Source organism: Gopherus evgoodei, chromosome 1 (genome assembly GCF_007399415.2).
Source record: "Gopherus evgoodei ecotype Sinaloan lineage chromosome 1, rGopEvg1_v1.p, whole genome shotgun sequence".
Lineage (NCBI taxonomy): Eukaryota > Metazoa > Chordata > Testudines > Testudinidae > Gopherus > Gopherus evgoodei.
The window spans coordinates 295,387,532-295,413,501 of NC_044322.1; the positions used below are offsets into that span (position 1 = coordinate 295,387,532).

The window sequence follows — 25,970 nt, forward strand, 5'->3', positions numbered from 1 at the left end:
TAATCAGAGGCGGTTCCAGGCCCCAGCACGCCAAGCACATGCTTGGGGCAGCATGCCACGGGGGGCGCTCTGCTGGTCCCCGGGAGGGCAGCAGGCAGGCAGCCTTGAGCGGCATGCCTGCGGAGGGTCCGCTGGAGCCGCGAGACCAGCAACAGGCAGAGTGCCCCCTTCGGCATGCCGCCATGCTTGAGGCGGCTAAATGTCTAGAGCTGCCCGATTGTAATTAGCTTGTTATTACAACAAAGAAGCATGAAACAGCTGATTCAAAATAATGTTTACGGGTGTTGTATTCATATATTTCTAGGGTCCTAAAGGTGAAGCGGTTGGTTCTATAACTCAGCCATTACCCGGCAGTTATTTGATCATCCGAGCAGCTTCAGAATCAGACGGTAAGTAAATTTCTTGTTTAGTTTTTATTTTTCATTTTTAAAGTGCTTGCTTATTAGAGATTCAAATTATTCCATTTCTCTTGTACAGTGTGTAAGAGCATCATATTTGCAGATCCGTAGTTCAATTGAACGTGCTCTTTTTATTAACCCAGTATATTAGATAGCTGTAATGCAAACATTTTTATTTCATATCATGAAGTAACTTTGCAAAATTTTAGTAGTTATAAATGTTGACTCCTTTGAACTAAACATTTGAACCTACTTAAGAGACTAACAAAACTGTCTTGTAGAAGAGGTGTTAGTCCATATTAAATGCCAAATATCTTGGAAGATTCTAAATTAGAAAGAATTTCAAAAGACTGTTGTGTAACTTTGGTGAGCAGCTGCTATTCAACTGCACTAGTTAATTAACTTAGCACTGCAGTATACATTTTATACAGGTCTTATTGTTGAAAGGATTATGGCCAACTTAAAATCTAGTAAATTTCAAGAAATGAATGGTAATTTCATGACATAGTTGTCCTAAGTTTGCTTTCAGTTTATTTGGTTTTATGATCAAATTCTTATTTTTCAAAATGCTTTTTGCTCCCTTTTTGCTATTGAAAGATCCCAGAAAATTAACCAAACATGGGAAATAGTAAAGGTGGCTATACATAAAGTATTACATTGAAAAAAACCACAGGTTTTTCTGTGATCTTTCAACTATGATCTTTGGTTTAATCTATTAGAGTTCTTTGGGTGTATCAACAAAACAGACAGAAAACAGAGGAGCAATAAATGGTCAGTTTTCAAGATGGCAAAAAGTTAATGACTGGACGCCCCAAGGTTCTGTTCTAGGACTGGTTGGTGGTTGATCCCTTTTTCAGAGCATTACCAAATTGAAGGGCAAATTTTGCATGTGACAGAATTATTTACGTTAGCCAAAACTAGAGAAGGCTGTAGGGAACAGCAGAGAAATCTAATAAAGTTAGGTGACAAAGCACAATAGCAGATAAAGGTCATTGCTGTGAATGGAGAAATGGTACATTGGCAGGAATAATTTGAACTAATCAAACATTAGCTGGGGTCTGAATTATTTAGTCAGAGGGAAAAGGGTGGTGTTATTGTGGACTACATGGTGAAAACGTTTCCTCGGTATAATTGTAAACTTAAAACGTAAGTATGTGTAAAGAATGGAATTGGACATTTGCTGATGTGTTTTTGTAAGAAGATGCCTTTAAGAAAGTACTGAAGTTTTACATATTCATAGTAAGGAACAAAAATATTGCAAACAGGGAAGGAGAATTCAGTACAATTGACACTCCATGCTTGAAAGTTGAGTTTGATAGAACAGAGAAATACTAGAGAGCAAAATAAATGCTTTCAATATAGTAACATTTTCTAACTGCTTAAAGTGCATATTAGGTCAGGGGAGCAGGAGGATAATGTCCTTCTGAATGAGGTGGAAGGTTGGAGATGAAGAGTGAGTGTCTGCATCCATTGGCAGGCAAAGAAGGGAGGTGGCAGTCTGCCTCTATCAGGGAAAAGATATATCTGCTGTGGCTTCTTCGTTTAAAACCAAGGCTAAGATTTTGTCTCGGATACTTTTTGTGTGTTAAAAATTCATGGAAGCCCATGACCTGTCCATGACTCTTACTAAAAATAACTGTGACAAAATGGGGGCGGGGGTCCATCGCCTGTTGAAACGGATCTTTAATGGTCCATGGCTGGGCAGATTGTTACCGGTACCAGTGAAAATTGAGGTTCAATTTGCTCATGTACAGCAACTTATTTGAGAGAGACTCACACAAGCAATAAAAGGTTATGTAATACGTCCTCCTAATAAGCCTTAATTCCCCAAGCATAAACCCTCAATAACTATCTTGGCCCTACACCGTATCCTGACTGGCAAACAAAGCAGGTAGAGCTACCAGTCCTAGATAGAGACTTCTCTCTTCTCTTTTCAAGTACTTGGTTACTCCGAGGCCCTCTGGTTCAAAAGTCCCACAGACATCCCTTGTAGCAGAGTGTTGGCTACCCTAAGACCCTCTATCTTACAGCGTCACAGACCTGTTCAGATGTTAATTGGAGAGCTAACTAACTAATTAACTCTGCATGTATGGTATCCTTAACATTTATACACGTTGCTGTCAAAGGAGTCATGTCCCAGAAATATGCCCTGTGGGTGTTTCATTACTGGTTTTTCTAATTAACATTTTAAAGGGGACTGCAAAATAGACACAGTCCAAAGATTAGTTGACGTTTACCCTCTCATCAATCACTCACTTGAGCTCTTAGTGTGGTGCCATCTTAAAGGGTCATTTTGACCCTGGTCATTCAGTACCAAGCTCACTGATAGCGTGTCTTCTGCATTTTCTTTACTTTTGTGAGCTGGCCATCCGCTGACATGACCAGAGTTCCAAGCTGAAACACACACAGATAGAGCCTCTGATTAACAATTCAAGTGCAATTTCAGCACACTCAGTAAATTTCCTTACAAATGGTCTGATGTTAAGAGAGCCCTGCTCCCAGAATCCTCTAGCCAGTTCAAACATACCAAGCCATACAATACTCATGTTCACCACATTCATTCATATCAATCACAGTAATTCACAATAATAATTTGGCACCATCGCAACATCACCCATCGCTGCTCTCGCTCGCAGCGGCTGGGAGCTCTAGAATCTCCACCACCTCACAGAGGTTTGGAGGTCTGGGGCCGGTGGCTCAGACCTGCAGGGTCCCCCACCGTGGCTCAGAGCTCGGGGGCTGGCAGCTGAGAGCTCTGGGGCCCCTACTGGCTGACAGCTCCGGCCCTGGGGCTGAAGCAGAAAATGTCACAGGGGTCTCTGGAAGTCATGGATTCTGTGACCTCTGTGACATAATCATAGCCTTAGTTATAATGTTCTGGTCTATGACCTTGCCAGTCCTACCTTGGAGTCCCTTTCACATCTAGACAGGGAGTACGTTATTTTTATATTTTAGGTCTGGAATGATATTAAAATCCAAGTCACCTAACGTCTGTGGAGTAAGTGTGCATTTATTATTCTAGTATGTGCCTTTCAAAGGTAAGGTATGGGGGGCCCAAAATAACTCATCATTGTGAAATGAACAATATAAAATTCCATTACTAACAAGCATCTATCTTTAGGCAGGTGTTGGATGGATGCTTTGGAACTGGCTTTGAAATGTTCGGGTCTGCTTAAACGTACGATGATTAGAGAAGGTAAAGAGCATGACTTGAACTCTTCAGCAGAGAGCACACAGGTTTCTCTCTATGGCTTATTGCGTGCTAACAACTTACACAGTGCAGAAAGCTTTCCGTAAGTAATCAAGCCCTTAATTTTATTCTTTTAAGAAAGTTACTAAAACCGGTGTAAAACTCTTAAATCATTTAGGCAGATCTTTGAATTTGAAATGGTAATATCAAAGTGGAAACCTTAAGACTGGAATTCCTTTTGCCTCCTAATGCCCCTTAAAGATCTGTAATTGTGTATTTTTTTAAAATGTAACGTTTAAACTGTGCAGATGTGGATTCTTTACTTGATGATATTCAAGTAGCCCTGTTTATTCTTACTTATGGGTACTGTGTTTCCTTATGGTGCCTTGTGGTAGAACCATCTTATAGCAGTATTAGCTGGGGCACTCTTGTGCCTCCCTCAACCCCCCCAATGTCACACCATGTCAAAAGCAAGGCTGTATAGAGGGTGGAACACCCTCACCACCTCAGTCCCTTCCAACCACATGCCACAAACATATGTGAACCTCTCTGGTCTCTTCAGAGCTGGGTTTTTTTCTTCTTAGATAGTTACTGTTGATTTAGTCAGTGTTTCTTTTTCAGTTCTGTGATATGGTAGAAGTGAAGAAGCTGGGTTTTAAGAGGTGCATTTCCTGCCTAACTGTCTTCCCGGTACACAACGACCTTGTGCAGTGCCTTAAGTGCTTGGGAGAAAGACATTTGTCTTTTGATTGTTTGATTTGTAGGACCTTTACTCCCAGAGCCCACAAGGACAGGGAGACTTACCTGCAGCGCCTACTGTGGAAAGAAGCTTTCAAAGCCAGATCCTCTGGTTCTGAGCAATCCTCCAATCCAAGGTTGCAAAGGCCAGTCTCTGCCTCTGTTGTTCCCTCCAACAAAGGACCGAAGGATTCCAAGAGGCTGCATCCTGAGTTGGGACCAGACCCAATCCCTGTGGCTTCCTCAGTTAAGATTCTGAGATGACACATGACCAAACTGAGGGCCATGTGATCGGATAACACTGCCCAGTTCCGGAAGAGAGGCCAAGACTGTTGCTCCACCCTTACTGGTGCCATACTTTGTCCTCACACCTTTCTAATCCTGAAGGAACTCATGTGGTGGTAGGACTAGGATCAGCTTCAAAGTCCACTTACAGATGTAGGAAGATGGAGTCCATTGGTGTGCCAGAACCAGGGTAGGTAGTGCCTTTGGTGCTGACAGTAATGACACTGAAGAGAGAGGGTCATAAAGACAAAGTGGCCACAGTGAGCAATTCTGGTTCTTGGCACAGGCATCAGAGCTGTCAGATCCATCTGATTCAGATCAGGGCACTACGGCTGCAGAACGCAGACTTGTTCAGCCTTTTGCGTCAGTAGCAAGGGAGATGGACTTGCATGTAACACTGGATTTGATATCATCTCAATCTTCAGATCTGTAGTTTGGTTCCCATTTTGGCTCCCATTTTGGTTCCATCTACATCCTCAGTTCCAGAGAGTTCAATCATCATGGCAGCCTAGGTTCACCTTGTGATGCCGCTGCACGTCTGATCCAAGAGTGAAATGCAAGAGCTCTTAGAGGAGGCATGTTTCCCCAACTCGAAGATTATCATCTTTTCCACTGTCAGGAGGAGGAGGCTAGAGGGCATCAAGGTCCCTTGCACAGATCCTCTTATGCTCCCTCCTCCTACGACCCCTACAGGATCTTCACAAAAAGCTGGCTCCTTATATCTTCTGCAAGTTCTGTTGTCCCTGGCTCACTCTATTCCAAATCTAGATTTTTACCAAGAAGGAGATAGAGGAAGAATGCAGAGACTGGCAGAGTTTTTACAAAATGTGTCTCTCTGTTGTGGGGGCTCATCTGAGGAATCAGGGTATTTTTGTTAACCCTTGTTTAGATGACTGGCTACTGAAGGCTTCTGCAAATGAAGATCTGTTAAATAGTCTTCATGACTAATCTCTTTTCAGATTTAGGGTTCTTTCTCCACCCAAAGTCGATTTTCTGCCCTTCACAAAAGATCCTTTTTATAGGCGCTATACTAGACTCCATAGAGGGGAGAGCTTTTCTGCCAGAGTATAGATTTATCAAAACAAGTCAATATTTGTTAAAGATCCAGAGAGTAAAGTTTTTCTTGGGTCTTATGGTAGCCACTACTATGTGACGCTGTTTGCCTGTTTGAGAATGAGATCTATGCGGCAGTAGATGCCTTGGTCTACAGACTAAGTTGAGACAGTCTTCAGTTGTTGATACCCATGCCTTAGAGGATGATAGTGTCCCTAGACTGGTGGTCAGTCAGAACAGATGTGCTCAGGGGTGTATGGGTCCAACCTGGATAGTGACTTCAGACGCATCAACCAAGGGCTGGGCATATGGGAAGGGTGTATCTGAACCATTTGACAGTTCAAGGGCACTGGTCTTTTTAGCAGAGAATCCTGCACATTTACATGTTGAAATTAAGAACTGTTCCTCTGGCTCTCAGATTGTTCCGTTACGTGGGTGGTAATGGACAGTACATCAGTGATGTATTACATCAGCAAGGATCCTTTCTCCTGTGTGGAAAGGCAATAAATCTGTGGGATTGGTGTATTCATTGTGACGTTAGTCTGTCTCTCTACATATAGCGGGGAACAGCAGATTGTTGCAACCCTAAAGTGCACGCTTAAACATGGGTTCTTTATGGCCAATTGTCAGTCCATAGCCATTTTGTTTTGGTAAAAGGACAAGACGGTCTCCATTTTGGGTCAGATTCTTGTTCCTTAAAGGACAGGAAAGCCCCAAGGTGTCGTGTGCATAACCCTAGCGTGCTGGGTGTACCCTGTGAGCCGTATACAGACATGTAAGCATGTCTCAAACAAAGAAGTAATGTGCTTGCCAAGTACAGCTTCTGCTGACGTAGGGGGTTCCTGCTCGGAACCTGGAAGGCGAAGGAGCTAGGGAGCCAATCCGGTATCAACACACGTAAAAGGGAACCAATCTGAGACTGACACGAGTAAAAGCCCCCAGACAAAACTATGTCTCATGCCAGAATTGGGAGGAGCTCCCGCATGTCAGCTGAGAGGTCTGATCACCCTTTCAGCCAGGGAATATCCTCCGAATTTTGCTGGCTTGGGTCATGTCGTATTAAACAAGACCACTTCCCTTAATTCGCTATGCAATCAGTGTTTATGCTGCTGGTCAGCTGTTTCTGGAGTGTGGTATGTATTTTGTAATTTCTGCAGTATTCATTGTGACGTTAGTCTGTGTCTCTACATGTAGCAGGGAACAGCAGATCATCTTAGCAGAGGCACCTCCCAGATTCACGAATGGTCCATGAAGGCTCAGTTGGTTCGGACTGTATTCTCCAGTTGGAGTCAACCAGATGTGGAGCTATTCACAGCAAGAGTCAACAAAAAGTGTTTCCTCCTTTGTTCCAGAGTGGGCAAGGACAGTCAGTCCCTGTTGGATTCCTTCCTTTTCCACTGGCGGGGAAAGGCTTGATGTATGCTTTTTCCCACTTTTCTGTTGATCGAAACAGTAGTGCGGATGATACTAATTGCACCAGGTTGACCATGTCAGCTGTTGTTTACCAATCTCCTTCCACTGTGTAATGGAGTTTTTGTGTGTCTTCCCTGATCTCCAGTTTTACTGTCCTACCCGGAGGGCAGGAGCTTTCATCTGGACTCAGTCTCTTCACCTGATGGAGTGGGCGATCGGACTTTTGACTCTTTCTGCTCCTGAGCAATCCATATTCTTCATCTTCAGGATATACTAGTTAATTGTAGAAAACAATCCACTAGAAACTGTTAATGTCTAATGTAGTCCAGATTTCAGGCATATCTCTATTTATCACCCCCATATCAGCTTCTGTGCCTTGTGATCTGGAATACTGAAAGAATCAGGGATTATCTAACTCACTGTTAAAAGTTGACTTGGCAGCCATCTCTGTGTATCACAATCTAGTTGTTGGTAGATCACTGTTCATTGTTTGATTAAAAGATTTATGAAAGGTTTATCAAATGTGTATCCCCATTGAGGAACCTGTCTCTTCTTGGGACTTCATTTTGGTGTTGGCCGTGCTGGTGAAACCTTTCAAACCCTTGGCTTAATGTTTTTTCTACTTCTTATCTATCAATACGGGTTTCGTTATTGCCATCACAAGGAGAGTGAGTGAACTGAAAGCCCTTATGGCTGACCCACTTTTCACTTCTTTCCCTAAGGACAAGTTAGTTCTCAGACCTGACCTCAGATTCTTAACTAATGTGTCTGATTTCCACATTAATTTGCCAGTTCTTTTCCATAGGCTGCACTCTAAGAAAAGAGACTCTGTCCTATGTACTTTCCATGCCCAAAAGTCCCTCGCCCATTACTTGGACAGGACTAAAAGTTTCTGTAAATCCTAGCTTGTTTGTGTCTTATGCCAAAAAACAAATGGTGTATAAGATTTCTTCCTAGACTAGTTCTTGGTGAATTACACAATGTAGTGCTGAATGCTACATGCTAGTAAAAGTTCCAGTGCCTGTTGTGATTTGACCACATTCCACCAGAGTTGTGGCTTCTTCCTTTGCCTATTTTAGGCAGATGCCAGTTGATGAAATTTGCAAATCTGCAACCTGGACTTCAGTGCAGATTGTCACTAAGCACTATACTCTGGATTTGTCAGAGCAGTGCTTTAGTCTCTATTCAAGTAGGACTCTGATCAGGTGTTCTGAAACTCATCTGGAGGCAGCAACAATCTATCTCATAGTTGGGGAATATGCAAAGCTACTTGAAGAAGAAATTGAGGTTACTTTTCAGTAACTGGAGTTCTTCGAAATGGCTCTGTATATTCACACTTCCCAACTGCCTTCCCCTCTCAGAGTACTTATTTTTGTGTATCTCTGTCTTTCCAGTGGAAGGAACTGAGGTGGTGAGGGTGCTCCGCTCCTATGTAGTCTCACCCTGAGTGCGACATGAAAATGAGGGGTGGGGCGCAAGACTGCTCTAGCTGGCATTGCTAGAAGATGGTTCTACTGCAAGGTACCACAAGGTGGCACAGCACAAGTAAGTGTGAATATGCAGAGGCATCCCAAAGAACTCTTGTTACAGGTAAGGAACCTTCGTTTCCTTTAACCAAGTTTCTCACATCCATTGTTTTCTAGAGAACTTATTTCATTTTCTCCAAAATGCGCACAGTCCTGTGTTCAAAAATAGGCAGTAAATGTGGACTCCAATTGCTGAAATACTGCTGTTTAATCCCTCTTGGAGCCCTCTCACTACCCTTTGGGTTGCTTCATCTGAAGGTCAAAAGTTTAATTCATCTGACATAAATTGCTAGATTTTTGGCTTTTGTACTATAGGTGGTAATTTGAACAATAATATTATAAAGTCATTGATACACTTTGACCAACGCTCAACTTTTTGGGTGACCAGACTGATATATACCCTCATTTTCAAAAGTGAATGATGGAGTACAAAAGCTGTATGCCAAAAACCAAAAGGCAAAATTTCTCATGTTGCCTCTAACACTCAGTGTACAATAACTTCCTAGACATGATTCAGGGCTGAAGATGCTTTGGGACAAAGATTCCAGGAAGATGATACAATAAACTGGTTGGAAATAAAGTCTTAAACAACCAAAATAGATCAGTGGTATTTCCAAACAGCAAGGCTCTTATTTTTGAACATGGAGAATCTTAAGTTTTATACAGAACACAAAGGAGGGCATGGACAGAGTCTGCTTCAAAAGAATTTAGGCCCAGATATTTAAAGGTATTTAGGTGTAGTTGCACTCAGCATTGCAACACCTAACTGATTTTCGAAAGGGATTTAGGCCCAGATTTTTAAAGGTAATTGGTGGATTTAGGCGCCTAAGCACCTAAATCCCTTTTGAAAATGAAGCTTAGGTTCCTAAGTTGGTTAAGAGATCGCAGTGCTGAACATAGCAAGGCCTAAATGCCTTTAAAAATCTGGCATTACTGTAAAATTTATTTTTAAATTTTTTCTCTGATTTTTTCATCATATATCTGGTTGATAGAGGATACACATACAACACTGGAAGAACTCTGAGCGCTGGAACTCTAGTATGTGTGTTTTGGGAGTATACAGTAGGCACTCCCAGAACACACACATTGGAGAAGGATACTTAAACAATCTTGCTCTCAAGCGTGAGTGCACTTTATTTCTGTTGCCCAGAATGTCACCTCACTTCTGGAATCTTTGTTTCTGAGTGTTAACTTCATTGGAGCTACTTAAGCGGTCAAAAAGCTTATAGTGACAACCAAGAATACATCCATTATCAATCTTTATCTCCATAATTTTCCCTTTCCCACCACATGAATCAGAACTCTACCTGAGAAAAATGCCATCATATGTGCAGCCTGGAGCAGGATGTTAGAGTTCTGCCATCTACTCCAGGACATGTCATGAGAATTCTGCTCCCTTATCTTCCTTTTGTGGGAGGATTGTGTTGTTGCTCATCTCCCCAATGCAGGATGCTGAACATTATGCCATTATATGCAGGGAAGTGGGTGAAGACCTGCATTTGGAGAAATACAGTGCAGTTGCCTCTGAGGGGACCCCTTGAGACTAGGGTGAAACTGGGAGGAGGAGGAGGAGGCCTGTTGCGTCAATCCTTGGTTCATGGCCCAGTCCATTGTGTGTGTGTGTAGAGATTATCAAATAAGCCCGTGAGAACTCATGGAACAAGTACTGCCCTCACTCTACTGGCTCCTTTCAACGAATATATATGATCTGCCTCCAGCTGGACACCCAGCTATTACCCAGAGAAACATTAGTGAGATGGCATTTCATAGAATTTTGCAAACGTCTTCCCTTGGCCTTTCTTTTAAAGTTATGCAGTAGCTACTCCAACACTTGACACTTTTGAAATGCAGTTCTCAGCTATGTAAGCTAACTGGACCATAGATCTACCTGTGTATGTATGTATGTATCATACAAATATAAACAGTCTTTAAAACCCACTAAAAGTAGCTAGGTCACTGTTAGGCAATCAATCATACATATTGTTTATACACAAAATAGTGAGGGTTGTAAGGTAAAACCTGTACGAGGACAAAATTGTTGTAGGGTTGGTAATGAACTTCATAGTTCAAAGCAAAAGCAAACCAAACAGATTGCTATAAAAGTTTCAAGGAAGGCTCTTCCTTGTGATCCTTTCTTATTGCAGTGCTATCCGTTTAATATGGCTATCAGATATTGGTATTGACACGCCTGCATTAAATAAGTTCCTGATTGGAGGATTTCAGAGTAGCAGCCATGTTAGTCTGTATCCTCAAAAAGAACAGGAGTACTTGGGGCACCTTAGAGACTAACACATTTATTTGAGCATAAGCTTTTGTGGGCTACAGCTCACTTCTTCGGATGTTGGTTTGAGGATGTTATTCATCGTTGTGGACAATTTGAAGGAAAGGGACTGTCACAACATTTTAGATTTATTTTCTGTGTATTTGTTGTAGATTAAATGATAGTGAAATTGAAAGGCATCACTTTAAAGATCAAGACGTGTACTCTGACAAATCTGATAAGGAAAATGATCACGATCATGATGAGTCTGATAATGATGGCCTGGGAAAAAGTGAAGAAAGTGACACTGACACATCAGAGCGACAGGATGACTCTTACATTGATCCAGAACCTGTTGATCTTATCAGGGAAACTACTTATATGGAACAGATTCATGAAGAACTTGGAGAGGTAAATAATGTACTCTTAGCAGTATTTACCTTATTTCCAGATAGCAAATTGACTTAAGAGTTTTAGACATCAAATTAAATGTCATTGGAAAGTTGCCTTGCAGTATTGGATTTAGTACTTTAAGGAGACTTGTGAAAGTGTGACTGCTCCCCCTCATGTCCCTCTATTCGGGGGCAGCTCCAGGCACCAGCATGACAAGCGCGTGCCTGGGGCGGCAAGCCAGGGGGGAGTGCTCTGCCGGTCACTGTAGGGCGGTAGGCAGGTTGCCTTCGGCGGCTTGCCTGCGGGAGGTCCGCCGGTCCCGCGGCTTTGGCGGACCTCCCGCAGGCAAGCCGCCGAAGGCAGCCTGCCTGCCATGCTTGGGGCAACAAAATACCTAAAGCCACCCGTGCTTCTATTTAACAGATTCCTGTTCACCACTAGTCATGTGGCTGAGCAAGGGACTTTGGAATACTCCCCAAACTTAAGGGACTGATTTTACACAAAGTGCCTCCTGCAGCAGAAGTGGAGTCCAGCTGCTTGTCCTTTCATTTTTAGTGATTGGTTTACATTAGCTTGGTTTCAAGGCTCTCTTCTCAAGGAAAAGGGCAAGAAACTTAGTTATTAAATGAAGTAAAGAGGTTTCTTTACATTCTAGTTTCCCACTTAATCAGAAAGGCCAGTAGCCACAAGATTTGCAGGGCTCAGAGGTTGCTCTTGTTGCCTTCTATCATTTAACAATTTGTTAAGTTGATCTTCATAATGGCTCTGACGAAGCTTCTGCATGGCAAAGCTCCACCTGCCTTTGATGTCCTGAGCATTTGTGTGATTAAAAAGTAGCAGTCACCATAAAAAAAATCACCAGTGCTATTTGAAATGGTAACACTCTGAATCTGACTTGTTTGAGCCTCCCGTGTGTTCCTGTTCACTGCTAGAGACTTTTTTTTTTCCATAGTAGCAGGGAATGAATAAGATGTCAGATGATGTTAATTTCTAGTCTGTTAACGCTGCTGTTACCGATTTCTGCTCCAAAGATAGTTGAACTTCTTTTAGACAAAACCCACTACTAGCTTTTTGGTTTTTTAAATTGGAAATAAGGTGGCTTCTTCTAAAATCCTGCTTTCATTTCTTGAAACACTCTTGAAAGGAGAAATATCTTCCTTTTCTTCTCCTAGTCTAGCAGAGTCATCTGGAGATGTGTAGATGGGAAAGAGAGAGCATCCTCTTGCTGCTTCTAGAGGGAGGGAGGTGTATGGAAGAGTGCTGGACATATCAAAAGGTGGAGGTGAAATGGACATATTCTTCATCAGCATTCAAAATGAGAAATTGATTAATGTAACCAATGGCTCCTGGCTGGTGCATTCACTGCGTGTGAGAGAAAAGGGAAAAACATAGTTGATGGCTGGGAAAGGAACAGGCTTCTGACCATGGTCCCATCTAGAAGGCTCTCTTGATATAAAATGTAATATAATTATTGGGGCAAACCCAATTCCTAAAAAATAAATTCTATATAGCATATCTGAAATGCTGTGTTAATCAGGTAGCAACTTCTCAGAATGCCTCCAATGGGGCTAGTTCCCACACTCCTGCAGGTAGTTGGCTAGCCACCATGTATCCTAAACCAAACTTATTATTTGTCCCAAATGTGTGTAGTTTTTTTCATATAGTATGTTGAACTGTTACTGTGTCTTTACTTTTTCATCAACATTTTTTCCTGGTGGAAGGCAGGGGAAGCTTGTCAAACAGAAACCGTGTCAGAGGAGAACAAAAGCCTGATCTGGATGCTGTTGAAACAAGTCCGTCCAGGAATGGACCTCTCCAAGGTTGTACTGCCTACGTTTATCTTGGAACCTCGTTCTTTCTTGGACAAACTCTCTGATTACTACTATCATGCAGACTTCTTGTCTGAGTGAGTTAATTCTTTTGACTTTAAAAATAAATTTTATTAAATAGTGAAATGGGTTTGCAAGGTTTTCTATCCATCCTGGTTAAAGTGAAGCAGAGAATGCTGAATATCTGAATGCTCATCTAACAATGTATTAAACATCATGTTGTGGGATTTCCTTGGCTTATTGCTTCCTAAAGCTTATAAAGTATATCTCAAAGGCACAGTTTCCTGGTCAGAAATTGATAATTTCTCTGACAGAGAAATATGCTTGTCAGTGCTACTAGAAACAGAGGATAGGAACCTTTGGAAACATCTGTTTTCCTATGCTTTAAGAAGTAAGAGCCAGTTAGTGAAGGCAAAGGAAATTAGATTTCCTAGCTATATACAAAGCAATACCAACTATGTAGTCCAATTAAAGTGTTTTGTTAGCTATATGAGGGCCTAGATCAGTGATTCTCAACTTATTTACCATTGTGGGGTGCATCCAATACTATCTGTATGGCCCTGAGAATGTCACAGGAGCCGCAGCTCTGTGCTGATTAGGCCACACATTGAGAACCACTGGCCTAGGTGAATTCACTTGATTTATCTAAGAACCAAAAGGAATAAGAAGGACCTAAAATGGAATGCTTCACTTCAACTTGGAGTTCTGTGAATTTCTAAAGCAGTCTTCCCAGATTGGAGAACTGGATGGATAAGATTTTGCAGTGTATGGGCCTAAGTACTATATCTTTGCAATAACCATGCTGCCCAGAATTGGACATAATTGGCTTTGCAAAAGAAATAGTTTCCCCCTTGACCTTCGGCTTGTAAGTGAGGGAAACACACAGTTCTCTCAAGAGCCAACAGTTCTCCAGTCTGTTCTCAAGACTAGATTTTCTTGTTACTTTATTGTTTTGACAGATATTTAATAATAAATACAAAAAGGGCTCTACTTCACCCTAGAATCCTAAAATGGGGATTACATTACATGGATCAATGTCTGGATCAACGTCTGTCTACAGCAGGGGTCAGCAACCTACGGCACGTGTGCCAAACATGGCATGTGAGCCAATTTTGAGTGGCACACAGCTGCCTGCCTCGGTCTCGGCCCCCAGCTGCACTCAGCCCCACCGCTCTCCCCTGCGCAGGCAGAAGCTTGGTTCTTCTTTGAGTGCTGTTCCTGTGGGTGCTCCACTCTAGGTGATGGTGCGTCCCGGCGCTGTCGATCGGAGATTTTTGGTAGCAGTGCCTGGTTTGGGCGCACGCACCCAGATGGTATCTCCCGTCTAGTTGGAATCTTCTTGAGTGCATGCGTCCCACACCCTCCTCAGTTCCTTCTCAACCGTCCTCGGCTGAAGACGGGACTCGGGGCAGTACTACCTTCTCTTCCCTGGTCTCTATAGGAAACAGTAACAAAGAACATAGAAATAATTATTAGTTACATCCCAGTTGTTTCCCTTCCTTTAGTGTAGTTAGTTACTTAGTTTAAAAAAGAAAAAATCCCTCAGGCTTGTCTCCCGTTGAGACACTCTTCTCGGCCATCTCTAATTTATAATGCCAGGAGCTTCAGGATTCAAAAGGCGTATTTCCTGTCAGGAATCCATGCCACGGACAGATGGGCACTCATACTGTGTGAAGTGCCTCCCTTGCACAAGCCTCAAGTCAAGAGCTTGTCGCGACAGGGGTCTGCGGCTCAAAATGCTGATGATGGAAAATCCTTACAGCCGCTTTCGGAGATGGGAAAGGTCAAACCTGCTCCCACACACGCCCCAGCCAGATCAGAACCGGTGGGCAGCGTTGCTTCACCCTCCCTGGAGCGGAGGCAAGAAGCAGAACAGTCTCACAGGCGAGACTTTAACAAGGGTAGGGGGTCTCCCGCGACATCCCTACCCTCTGTGCTGACAGCACCAAAGGCAGGTGCCTCAGCTTTTTCTAATGCCTCAGCCGCAACTCTGACAGAGCGCAGAGGCAGAGACCTGACCTCCCATGTCAGGAAGGTCCTTGTGGCTCCGGTCCGCTCGGCACCGCAAACGGCCGCGCTGCCGGCAGCGCGCTCCTCCTGGGCCCCGCAAACGGCCGCGCTGCCGGCAGCGCGCTCCTCCTGGGCCCCGCAAACGGCCGCGCTGCCGGCAGCGCGCGCCTCCTGGGCCCCACAAACGGCCGCGCTGCCGGCAGCGCGCTCCTCCTGGGCCCCGCAAACGGCCGCGCTGCCGGCAGCGCGCTCCTCCTGGGCCCCGCAAACGGCCGCGCTGCCGGCAGCGCGCTCCTCCTGGGCCCCGCAAACGGCCGCGCTGCCGGCAGCGCGCTCCTCCTGGGCCCCGCAAACGGCCGCGCTGCCGGCAGCGCGCGCCTCCTGGGCCCCACAAACGGCCGCGCTGCCGGCAGCGCGCGCCTCCTGGGCCCCGCAAACGGCCGCGCTGCTGGCGGCGCGCTGCCCCTCAGCACTGCAAACGGACGTGCTGCCGGCGGCACGCTGCCCCTCAGCACCACAAACGGCCGGGGTGCCGGCAGCGTGCTGCTCCTCAGCACCGCAAACAACCGCGGTCCCGGCAGCGCGCCTCTCCTCGTCACCAAAAACAGCCATAATGCCACCAGTGCAATCCTCCCCTGCAGGGAGAAAGTCTCGGTGCCAACGTTCATCTCCCCCCTCCGGGCACCAGTAGCAGACCCCCTGCAGGGCACCTCCAAGCAGCCTGCAGCACTACTGTCACTTGCACTTTCTCCTGCTAATGAGCTAGAGCAGAGAGCAGGCTCAGCTCAGCCCAGGGAGCAGGAGCAACAGTTTCTCATTCAATGTGACCTTTCAGTGCCACCTGAGCCTCACTCTCCACTCCTACGTAGACAGGGCTCATTTTTTAAACCACTGCTCTCTCCACCTGAACTGGTTTCACTGACGGTGAACTTGATTTACAACAACAAGCGGAGTTCTCCCCTCCTGCTTCTCCTCCACAGGCACCTCTGCCACCTCAGGTCACGGCTCAAGGCCACCAGCCTCAGCTCCCCTACTTCGCCCCCCCATGGGCAACAGCTGGGTTCTCCTACCCTATGCCTTGGCCTCAGTGGCACCCTCGGCAACATCCTCCTACTAGTCATCCTCCTTCTGTGCATCAATCTCCTGCTCCGTCCACTTCTAAGGTGCCTGAACCCCCTCCTGAGTATGCAAGTTACGCACCATATCTTTAACTTTCCATTAGCCCTGGAAGGAGCCCTCCGCCTCCATGGGCCGTGGATGACTGTAAACAATTTCAAGAACTTTCAGGAGGGTGGCACTCAGTCAAGATATCCCCTTTCAAGAGGTTCAGGAGATGCAACACAGACTCCTCAGAATCCTTCAACCGTCTGCACCCTCAAAAATCGCGCTCCCTATAAACGAAGCACTCCTGGAGCCGGCTGACACTCTCTGGCAAACCCCAGCATCTTTAGTACCAACTTGCAAAAAGGCCGAACGTAGATACTATGTCCCTGCTAAGGACGCTGACTTCCTATTTTTTCATCCACCACCGAACTCCCTTGTCATGGATGCAGTTGCACAGAGGACGAAACAGTCACAATATCGACCCACCTCGCAAGACAGGGACCTTAGACGCCTGGATGTCTTGGGCCGCAAGGTTTATATGTCCTCCACACTACATTTCAGAATTGCAAACTATTCTGCTCCCCTCGCCAGTTACGACTTTGATAATTACACTAAATTTTTGAATTTGCCTCCTACATTCCAGAGGATATGAGAGCAGACTTGAAATCAATCCTGTCTGAGGGCCAACTGATTTCCAGAACAGCCCTACAGGCATCTCCAACATGGCAGACACAGCAGCCTGTACAACTGCAACTGCTGTGGTTATGCGCAGATCCTCATGGCTCTCTGCATCTGGCATCCCCAAAAAACTGCAGACCAAAGTGGAGGATCTCCCTTTTGATAAGGACAAACTTTCTCCTACCCTCCTACTTTTCCCCATCCCTCTTCAGGGACCCTTCTTGCGACCACTTACTTCGCACAGAAGTGGTGTATCTTCTGCAACTAGGTGCAATGGAACCTGTGCCAACGCAAAATCAAGGGACAGGTTTCTACTCCCATTACTTTCTAATTCAGAAGAAGACCGGAGGATGGAGGCCTATACTAGATCTAGGCCGACTGAACAAATTCGTGAGGATACAAAGATTCAAGATGGTCAAACTGGGCACAATAATACCTGCACTGGATCAAGGGAACTGGTTCAGAGCCCTTGACCTACAGCATGCTTACTTCCATATATCAATTCATCCAGCTCACAAATGCTTCCTATGATTCGCGATCGGTCATGACCATTTTCAATACAGAGTTCTTCCTTTCGGACCCGCCACAGCACCGAGAGTCTTTTCCAAGACTCTAGCCGTGGTCGTGGCTCACCTCCGCAAACACGGGGTCACGCTGTTCCCGTATTTGGACTATTGCCTTATCAAGGGCAACTCCTATGGCGAGACACTTCAAGGTACCCGTTTCACCATCTCCCTCTTTCACAGCCTAGGCCTCCAAATAAACATCCAAAAATCCACTCTGACACTTAAACAACAGATCACGTTCATCGGAGCTCATCTCGACTCAATCCAGAGCAGGGCCTCGCTCCCATATCACAGATTCCTCGCTATCACGCAGCTCAAACACACGCTCTCTATTCATCCCAGGACACAGGCAAGACTTTGCCTACAGCTCCTTGGTCACATGGCAGCCACCGCCTTCATGGTTCACCATGCCAGGCTACACATGAGATGTCTCCAGGGCTGGCTCAATTCCAATTTCAAACCCAACAGACACACCTTAGGGATGCTGCTAACTCCTCCTCCCAATGTTATAGCTTCCCAGCATTGGTAAACAAGTCCAGAAAACCTCTGCACAGGGGTTTCCTTCCAGCAATGTTCCCCAACGCTCATGCTCACCACGGACACTTCCCTAATCGGTTGGGGAGCGCATCTAGGGCGGCACAGGGCACAAGGCCGGTGGTCCACATCAGAGACGCACCTACACATATAAATCTCTTAGAGCTCAGAGCAGTGAGGTGAGCATGCCTTCACTTTCTTCCCCTCAGAAAGAACAAATCTCTTTGGGCCTTAAAAGACAACATAGCATGCATGTACTACATAAACAGACAAGAGGGAACCCAATCACATTCCCTTTGCATGGAAGCCATTCAACTATGGAATTAGTGCATACGACATCGAATACAAATCATCATTTCCTACCTACCAGGCTGCCACAACACTACTGCCGACGCACTCAGCAGGCACTTCCTGACACAACGCGAATGGGAACTGCACCTCGCAGTACTCCAACAGCTCTTCTCCCTCTGGGGAAGCTTGTCAATAGATCTCTTTGCCACAACCTAGAATCAAAAATGTTCCGTTTTGCTCCAGAGTGGGACTGCATCCCTAGGAGATGCATTCCTCATCCCATGGAACAACTCCCTCCTGTACTCCTTCCACCAATCCCTCTGTTACACAGGGTTCTTTGGAAGATTGCGGACGGCAAGGCCTGGGTCATCCTTATTGCCCCGGCTTGGCCAAGACAGATGTGGTATCCCTACCTACTCTGCATATCCTCCCGTCACCCACGGGCTCTCCCCAACAGGCTAGACCACGTTTCCCAGGACAACGGACGGGTTCTTCACCCCAGCTCCAAAAACTCCACCTCACAGCATGGTTCCTTCATGGTTCCAAACCCATGAACTAGCCTGTTCCGAGCAAGTCCAATATGTCCTCCTCACAGTAGGAAAGACTCCACTCGTAAAACCTACCTGCAGAAGTGGAAGCGTTTTCGCCCCCTGGTGCTCATGTAATCACTTAGCACTCAATAATGTGACCCTCCCTAACATTCTAGACTACCTCCTGAAACAAAAACAGGAAGGACTTTCGCTCAGCTCCATCAAAGAGCACCTGGCGGCGCTTACCACCTTCCATGACCTATTAGACAGTTATTCATTCTTTACTCACTCCACCGTAAAACGCTTTCTCACAGGCCTGCAAAATCTCCACCCTGAAATTTACCCAACAGCAGCTGCATGGAATCTTACCCTTGTTCTTCATGCTCTCATGAAACCTCCATTTGAGGCCTTGGCTACCTCCCCTCACCTTCATATGTCCACGAAGGTGGCTTTCTTAGTTGCCATAACATCAGCAGGGAGAGTTGGTGAAATGAGCACCCTGATGGCCCACTTTCCCTACACTATCTTCTCCAAAGACAAAATCACTTTGAGACCACATCCTAAATTTCTTCCTAAGGTGATATCGACCTTCCACCTCAACCAACCTATATACTTACCTACTTTCTATCCCAAACCTCACAAGACTCTGCAAGAGGCAACCCTGCATACTCTCAACGAAATCGCCTTTTATTTAGACAGGACCAAACCATTTCGTAAGTCCCCACCACTCTGTTTCCATTACCAAAAGATCGAAAGGTACGGCTATCTCTAAACAACGTCCATCCAAGTGGATCTCTGACTGCATCAGATCCTGTTACCATGCGCAAAATCTTCAACCGCCCGAAGGCATCATTCCACTCGAGCCATGTCGACATCCGTTGCCTTCCTGCACAATGTTCCCATTCCTGACATCTGCAGAGCGGCTATGGGGTCATCTGAACACAAGTTTGCAAAACGCTATGCTCTCACGCAAGACACCACAGCAGACACCATAGTAGACCATACATTACTATCTACAGTACTCACTGCCGCATCTCCAAAGTCCCACCAACCATAGTGGGTACTGCTACACATTCACCTAGAGTGGAGCACCCACAGGGACAGCAGTCGAAGAAGAAGAGAAAGTTACTCACCTTGCAGTAACTGAGGTTCTTCGAGATGTGTGTCCCCGCCCTCCTCCCCTCTACATTGGAGTACTAGTATGATGCTCCACGGTAGAGAAGGAACTGAGGAGATACAATCTGGGTACGTGTGCCCCAACCAGGCACTGCTACTGAAAATCTCCGATCGACAGCGCCGGGACGCACCGTCACCTAGAGTGAAGCACCCACAGGGACACACATCTCGAAGAACCTCAGTTACTGCAAGGTGAGTAACTTTCTCTTCTGCGGCAGCCAAGCTTCCACCTCCCCCCGCTTCTTCCCCCAGTATGATGAGTTCCTACCCCGCCCTCTTTCGTCCCTGCGCCAATCAGCTGATGGCCCTAGCGAGGGGGAAGGGGAAGCACGGAAGAGTGCACACAGCTCCATAGAGGAGACAGAGAGAGGTAGGGACGGGGCCTTGGGGAAAGGGGTGGAACAGGGCGTATCCCTTCCAGCCCCCTGCCATGAGCCGCCCAGCCCTCTGCCCTGACCCCTCACACACACTCAGCATTCTGCCCTGGAGCCCCCATACTCACAGCCCTCTGCCCTGACCCTTGAACCCCCACACACACCCATCCCTCTGCCCTGCACCCCTCCACACTCAGTCTTCTTCCCTGCACTCCCTACACCCCCCAGGCCCTCTGCCCTGAACCCCACCCCCACCCAACATATATTCAGCCTTCTGCCCTACATCCCCACAGTCCCATCCCTCTGCCCTGAACCCCCCCACACACACACCCAGCCTTCTACCCTACACCCCCCCCAGCGCTCTGCCCTGGTCCCTGAACCGCCCCCACCCCAGCCTTCTGCCCTAAACCCCCTCCCCCAGCCCTCTGTCTGACCCCTGATGCCCCCCCCCCCCGATCTGGGGTCCTGGCCGCAGGCCCTGCTCAGCCCGCTGCCAGTCTAGGTGAACAGAACCCCAGACTGGCAGTGAGCTGAGAGGCTGGCAGCGTAAGATCAGCATTTTAATTTAATTTTAAATGACGCTTCTTAAACATTTTGAAAATTTTGTTTACTTTACATACAATAGTTTAGTTATATAATATAGACTTATAGAAAGAGACCTTATAAAAACATTAAAATGTATTACTAGCACGCAAAACCTTAAATTAGAGTGAATAAATGAAGACTCGGCACACCGCTTCTGAAAGGTTGTCAACTCCTGGTCTACAGTGTTAAACTATATTAGAAGGGAACAAAAGTCCATAAAGGAAAACAAAATATTTATCTGAATTTCAAGAAGCAAACCAAGCTTTTTGATCATACAGTGTGCATTTTCTTGTATTCAAGAAGCTTATTGGGGTTCAGTTTTGATAACTTTCTCCTTGGACCTCACTAGTCTGACTAGCAGCAGTATCTTCCCATCTACAATAGGAAAAGTTTCCAGTGAGATACTTGGGAAGCAGTCTCTTGGTAATACTGTCAAATCTTTAAGAAGCATGACTTTATTTTTGAAATTTGGCTGCTGCTTGGTCAACTGTATGCCAAAAGCCATTCTTTACCCTTATTCTGAGTACTTTCTAACTATGTCCGTTCAGTTACCAGTGGATCTGATAAAATTATTTGATACATATAAATTAAAATATAGGTGTGACTTTCAATTTCCCATGTGTACTAATTCAAAAACTTGTTACAAGATCTATTTTCTGGTCAATAGATAATATAATATATAATCTAAATTATATTATGTAATTATAAATTATTATATGCTGCTAGTAGATAATAATGGTAGAAAATCTATGATGTGTCTATTTCAATCTTATCTTTCATCCTGTAACTGTGTCTTGTTTCATAGGGCTGCTCTTGAAGAGAATGCTTACAATCGTATGAAGAAGGTAGTGAAATGGTATTTGTCAGGATTCTACAAAAAGCCAAAGGTAACCTTTTGCATCTTCCTCTGCTATTAAAGGATCATCTTAATGTTTAGTTATTTTAAAAGTAATATATACAAATACGAAGCTGTCTCTTACATTTGGACTCAAGCCATGGTCGAAATGGACTGCACTTAATGCCCATTTTTGGCAATGAATGTTGCAATATGCATTTTCAGATAAATTGGGCAGTTCCTATATTCTTGATAGTCGTGCTCTCAGTGAGGTGCATCAATCTCAGTAGGAAATTACGACCTGGATTAGATAGCAACATTTTATACTTGGCCCCCTACTTGCCTCTTATTACTTCTTCTTTCTAGTAGTGCTGATGGGAGGAGTATTGAATGACACACAGCTTGCCTCTGCTTAATTTCAGACAGATGGAAATGAGTGATTAAACCAGTTCTCCCACAATAGCCCAATGCTCTATCCCGTATCATAAAATGTACACAGAATGAGAAGATCTCTGAAGTATTAATGAGAACTTGTTTCTATGCTTTGTCCCCCAGAATTCATGGGGTTATCTTCAAAAATGGACTCTCTCATACAGTATAGTCTAGTGTCCTCTGCTCTTTTTTTCGTTTACGTTTGATAATATTAATTCAATTTTCTGTAAACTGTTTTGCATTTTCTATGATTGTATTGTCTGATTGAAATCTCCAACGTTTCTGTTCAGGGACTAAAGAAACCATACAATCCTATACTTGGTGAGACTTTCCGCTGCATGTGGATTCATCCCAGGACAAACAGCAAGACTTTCTATATTGCTGAACAGGTATTAGCAAAATAGGTTTTGCTATTAATCTGACTTTTTAATATATGCCAGCAGTTAGTTAGTTTTTTGCGTTGCTTTGTTGAACAGATAAAATAAGCATATTCTGTGTAGTCATAGTGACCCCAATTTGGCAAGGTACTTAACATTTTTGCATAACACACCTCTACCCTGGTATAACGCTGTCCTCGGAAGCCAAAAAATCTTACCGTGTTATAGGTGAAACCGCATTATATCGAACTTGCTTTGATCTGCCGGACTGCACAGCCCTGCCCCCCCGGAGCACTGCTTTACCGCATTGCATCCAAATTCGTGTTGTATCAGGTCACTTTACATCGGGATAGAGGTGTATATTAGTATTCCCAGGGCTCCTTAATACTGGCTCAGTAGCTAGCTGAATCTGAACCAGTATTTAAGAAATGATTTGATGTCTTTGCTTGAATGTCTGTTTTCTTAGGGGAATGGCTGCTGATTTTGGGAGTGGAGGGACAGAGTTTCACTCATTGTTCAAATAATAGTGTTTCTTAGGTCATCTTCTCAGGGAAGTCAATGTTAGTCTCCTATAGGGGCTGTGCGGTATTATCATGGAGGAGAAAAAGTTTTGTCTGTGAATGTATTACTGGCATGTTGATCCTCTGTCTCAGAGCCCAGCCACAAATAGGGTTTCTAAAGGCGCAGAGGGAAACTAAGGGATGGGTAGAAGAACTGGCATATTTATACCCTTGACTTATGGACTGTTGGGATTGAGTAATTGTGCACATATTCCTAACTGCTACTCAAAGATAGTTCCTTGACCATATGGCTAGGCACCCAACTCTTACAGTGGGGCTGTAGTGAGACAGTACTATTAAGTAACCTCTAGTCTACTGGCTTCTCTTTCTGAAAAATAAAATGGCAGCTAGCTCTGGAACTTGGCAGAGGAGGCAGTAAAACAACTGCAGTCAGTAGGCCAGGAAAATCCAAGTATATGGTACTTCTTCTCCAAGCTGAGGCAGAAAATCTGGGAACTAGGACACTCAGACCAGGCAAATGCATGATTCCAGCTAGTGAGACAATTCATGTGTTGTAGGCTTTGAGATTATTTATTAAAGAGTAGTGGTGCTTGCAAGGGACAAACAGTGCTATGTACGTGAAAAGTATTCAAGAAGTTCTGCTGACAAACTTGGTCTTTAATGGTACTCTGGATTTTTACTAGACACAGGTGGTTATACAAGAAATTTCTTAAAGATAATACATGAGACACTTATTTTTGTAATAGTCTAGCATTTGAAATTTTCTAGTTACACTTTGAATTCAGTAAGGATGTTGACTTTGATCAGAGTATATATTTAAATATGTCTTGATTTCTATCTATGAACATTTCCGATAGATGCCTTTCTTTGAATTTTAAATACATGTGCACTTTTGATATGTGCTTTCAGTAGCTCACTTATTAGAACAAGAATTATTGCAACACTTCAACTGCTTGTGTTCAACTTTGTTGCATTCAACAGGTGTCTCATCACCCTCCGGTATCTGCCTTCTATGTTAGCAACCGAAAGGATGGGTTTTGCCTTAGTGGTAGTATCCTGGCCAAATCCAAGTTCTATGGTAAGTTCCTTGTGCTTTTTTATGTACAATGGAGCCCCGATTATCCAGTCTAATAGGGATCAGGGCCAGATCAGAGAACCAAAAATCCAGATAAACCAGAGAATGGGTGGCTGGGGCTCCCACTGCCAGCCCCGGCTGGCTGGTGGTTCGGTAAATATGGAGTAATGGATAATGGAGTCGCGGTTAAACTGGGTTCTGCTGTATTATTGCACAAGGAATCTGTAAAAAATTGGAAATGCAATTAGATGTTTTTATTAAATAAATGCAAGGAGTGCCTAAAATTCTAAGGATTATTTAAACAGAGAAACTGCTTTAAAAACTTTAAGCATCATTTACAAAACATTAAGAATCAACTCACTTATTGGCATCTCCTTCCTCCAAATAGAAGGCTTTGTTATAGATACTATATTTTGTAAAGGGGATGCTCTACAGCATATGGGCTTCAGTATAAGGACAGAATGCAACATAGGATGACCCAGTCTCTTTAATCTATTGCTCACTTACTGGGAAATGCTGCCTATTGTCCATTGGCTTTGAAAAATACATAGTGTAATTTGGTTTCCTTATCTTTCAGGGAATTCATTATCTGCCATATTGGATGGAGAAGGTCGACTAATGTTCCTGAATAGGGGAGAAGATTATGTAATGACCATGCCATATGCACATTGTAAAGGTAATTTTTTTCCCTTATTCAGAAGGTGGAAATGTTACAAAATTAGATGTTATCATAAGCTGTGGATCGGCTTGAGTTAGAGAGACTCTACTCTGAAGTGAAGTTGTCTGAACACGCAAAACATTATATCCAGGTTCTTCCAGACCTGAAGAAGAACTCTCTGTGGCTCGAAAGCTTGTCTCTCTCATCAGCAGAAGTTGGTCCAATAAAAGATATTGCCTCACCCACCTTGTCTCTCACGCATAACATTGACAATTCTCTAATTCTGTGCTTCCACATCTGTTATTAGACCAAGTACACTTTTGTGGAGGTACTCCTAGCTAGTGCTGTATTTTTGTTGTGGTAACTTTTGAAGAAAATCATGTGGCTTTAATGACAAAAATACATAAAGCCACCTGGAATTGCAATAAAAGTAATTAATGAAGTCAAGGATTTGGGCCTATTTTTTTGTTTGTTTGTTTTTAATAAAAGAAACAAACCAGTCAAGCTACACTATTGCTACCTCCTAGAGATCTTAATATTTTAAACCAGTTTTCAAAAAGGGGTACCTAGTTACTATTCTGATTTTTACCCCGTTCTAGATTTTCTTTCTTAACTTGGTCTCATCAGGGAACATAAGAAATTATACTTCTTGCTGTGGCTGAAGTGTTTGTGCATTTTTTGTTCAAATACTTATCAACCATACGTACAAAAATGTGCTCACTCCCCATCTTAATTTAGCCAGATTTCATTTCATTCTTTCACTGTTAAACCAGCCCTTGAGCTTGTGATCATAAGATACACTGCAGTGCAGCATTGGGGGCAGGGGCAGGGAGCGGTTGCTGTTCTTCAGCTTAAGTATTGAACTAGTTGTTTAGCTGCTTAGCTGGAAGTAAAAGATCCCTTTGAGACTCCCCAAAATAGTTGAGGATGAACCATTTGTCCTGGCTAACATTGTCTATGAATTTAAAAATGTCAGTGTTCCATTAGTGAATATCAAAAAGTCTAACAGCCAAGGGTATATATATGATTGGAGTACAGTGGACTAGTGTCCATGTGCCTATAATCATTTCACTCTCTGGGAAGTGAGTGCTTTTTATAAAGCTATTTGGGCAGGCGCGGAGTGTTGTGGCGATGTGAAA

General features: G+C 44.4%; 1 protein-coding gene across 13 annotated transcripts in view; it reads left to right on the top strand.

Moving 5' to 3' along the window:
• OSBPL8 (oxysterol binding protein like 8) overlaps positions 1–25,970 on the top strand; it is a 205,240-nt gene that overhangs the window by 159,894 nt on the left and 19,376 nt on the right. For all 13 annotated transcript variants that reach the window (XM_030548682.1, XM_030548675.1, XM_030548683.1 and 10 more), the window contains 8 exons: positions 305–389; positions 3,520–3,691; positions 11,037–11,274; positions 12,978–13,162; positions 21,739–21,820; positions 22,491–22,589; positions 24,080–24,176; positions 24,751–24,849. In XM_030548682.1, coding sequence (XP_030404542.1) covers positions 305–389; positions 3,520–3,691; positions 11,037–11,274; positions 12,978–13,162; positions 21,739–21,820; positions 22,491–22,589; positions 24,080–24,176; positions 24,751–24,849 — 1,057 coding nt within the window. The remainder of the gene's footprint in view (positions 1–304; positions 390–3,519; positions 3,692–11,036; positions 11,275–12,977; positions 13,163–21,738; positions 21,821–22,490; positions 22,590–24,079; positions 24,177–24,750; positions 24,850–25,970) is intronic.